This window comes from Rhagoletis pomonella, unplaced genomic scaffold (assembly GCF_013731165.1).
Source record: "Rhagoletis pomonella isolate Grant_MI unplaced genomic scaffold, Rhpom_1.0 Rhpom_scaffold_00005, whole genome shotgun sequence".
In the NCBI taxonomy this organism is placed as follows: Eukaryota; Metazoa; Arthropoda; class Insecta; order Diptera; family Tephritidae; genus Rhagoletis; species Rhagoletis pomonella.
The window spans coordinates 32,110,120-32,111,816 of NW_023458559.1; the positions used below are offsets into that span (position 1 = coordinate 32,110,120).

The following is a 1,697-nucleotide window of genomic DNA, read 5'->3' on the forward strand; positions in this document are numbered from 1 at the left end:
TTCCATTTTATTTCGGACTGCAAAATTAGTAAACACAATGAAACTTTCAATACACATAGTTTGTTTTGTACACCGGCTGAGTGATGAAGCATGTGCACCCTACTGGAAAATTTTAAGGTAGTTGAACTAATGTATGCTTAGTACTAGTATGACTTGTCACTGAAGATGACAGAACGCCGAAATCGGCTTATCTCCAAACCAAATTTGACAAGGAATGACGGAAGTCCGTTCCACAATGCATCGTCTTTCCAACTAATGTATTCAGATACATATCGTCGCCTGGGTAAAAGATTGTCGTATGTTACGCATGTACGTATGACGCTTACGACAATATTTTACCCAGGCGACGACATGTATGTACACAAATTGCCGAAGATCTATCGCTTCTTTCCTACTGGGTACCTATATATATGTGTGTACATACATATGTATATAGATAAGTGCATGCCCAGGGTACAAAAGGAAAACTACAACGAGCGACATTATACGAGTACACAAACACAACAGCTGGTTTTGTCAAGTAAAACTAAATTGTTAGAGAAAGCTTAGAAACAGAGTGTCCAGATTAGCGATTTAGCGCCAATTTGTCGATTTTTTTTCCTTCAATTCAATTTTTTGTGCGCTATCAGGTAAATGCGTATATTTTTACTGAAAAGTTTTCTTTGTATACCGTTTTGGACTTTCTTAATACCTTAAAATTGTTCATCAAGTAAAAACGTGTTAGGAAAAACCGATTTAACTGCTTTTACAGAGTGCCGCAAAAATTTTTACACTCTTGAAATAATTGTCCTATACATCGTGATACGGTCTAATGTACCTACATATATACATACATATATACTTACGCTACTATGTATTCATGTTCGCACGTAATCTTTGTGCACAAACGGAACGTTATAGCGTTCGAGACAACACACATACAAAAGTATGTACACACAGCCCAGCTTCGTTCAAATATGTACATACATATTTCGTTTCGGAACCACATGGTACACGTACGTTAATACAAAATTGCATAGGAATGGTACATTTAGTGTTCCTTTAGACTTCGGTGAGTGAAACTCGAGTTGCGTAAAGAACTTTGGAAAAATGCCGCGCCCGAGGAATACAATGTTGGACACGTTAGTGGAGAGAACTGAAGGGAATCAAGTTTTTTGTAGAAAAGGCAATTGTAATGGGAAACGACTCAATGCACACTCAGGCAATATCGAAAGGCACTTGAAAATGGTTCATCCGGATATATACGCTACGTATATTCAACAGAAGATGGCAATGCAAAGGAAAAGGGCTTCTACCAGCTCCACCGCCACCACGAGTACCAGAAACAGCAACAGCAACAGCAACAATATTGTGAATGTGACAGTGCCCAAATGTAAGCCGCGAGTAACCAACATTGAGTTGGCAATTGTGGAACTTTTTACGAAGTGCAAACAGCCGCTCAATATACTAGAAGAACGCGCCTTCCAAATAATAGCGGGACCGGCTTTCCAGTCGCTAGGCATTGGCGTAAATAGGCAGAGTGTGTTGGATTTAATAACTTCGTGCTCTCAAAAGTTGAAAACAGAATTAATTGATGATCTGAGTGGTAACTTATTTTCGTTGAAAATCGATATAGCAACTAAGCACGATATAACGCTACTCGGTATTAATGTACAGTACATTAAAGATAGAAACATAAATTTGAAATCGTTAGCCAT

At 38.4% G+C, this 1,697-nt stretch overlaps 1 protein-coding gene across 1 annotated transcript in view; it reads left to right on the forward strand.

Annotated features, from left to right (window-relative positions):
* Positions 1-1,000: 1,000 nt before the first annotated feature.
* LOC118739859 overlaps positions 1,001-1,697 on the forward strand; it is a gene marked incomplete in the record, with an annotated part of 1,315 nt that continues 618 nt past the window's right edge. The window contains 1 exon segment of the mRNA XM_036471354.1: positions 1,001-1,697. Coding sequence (XP_036327247.1) covers positions 1,090-1,697 — 608 coding nt within the window.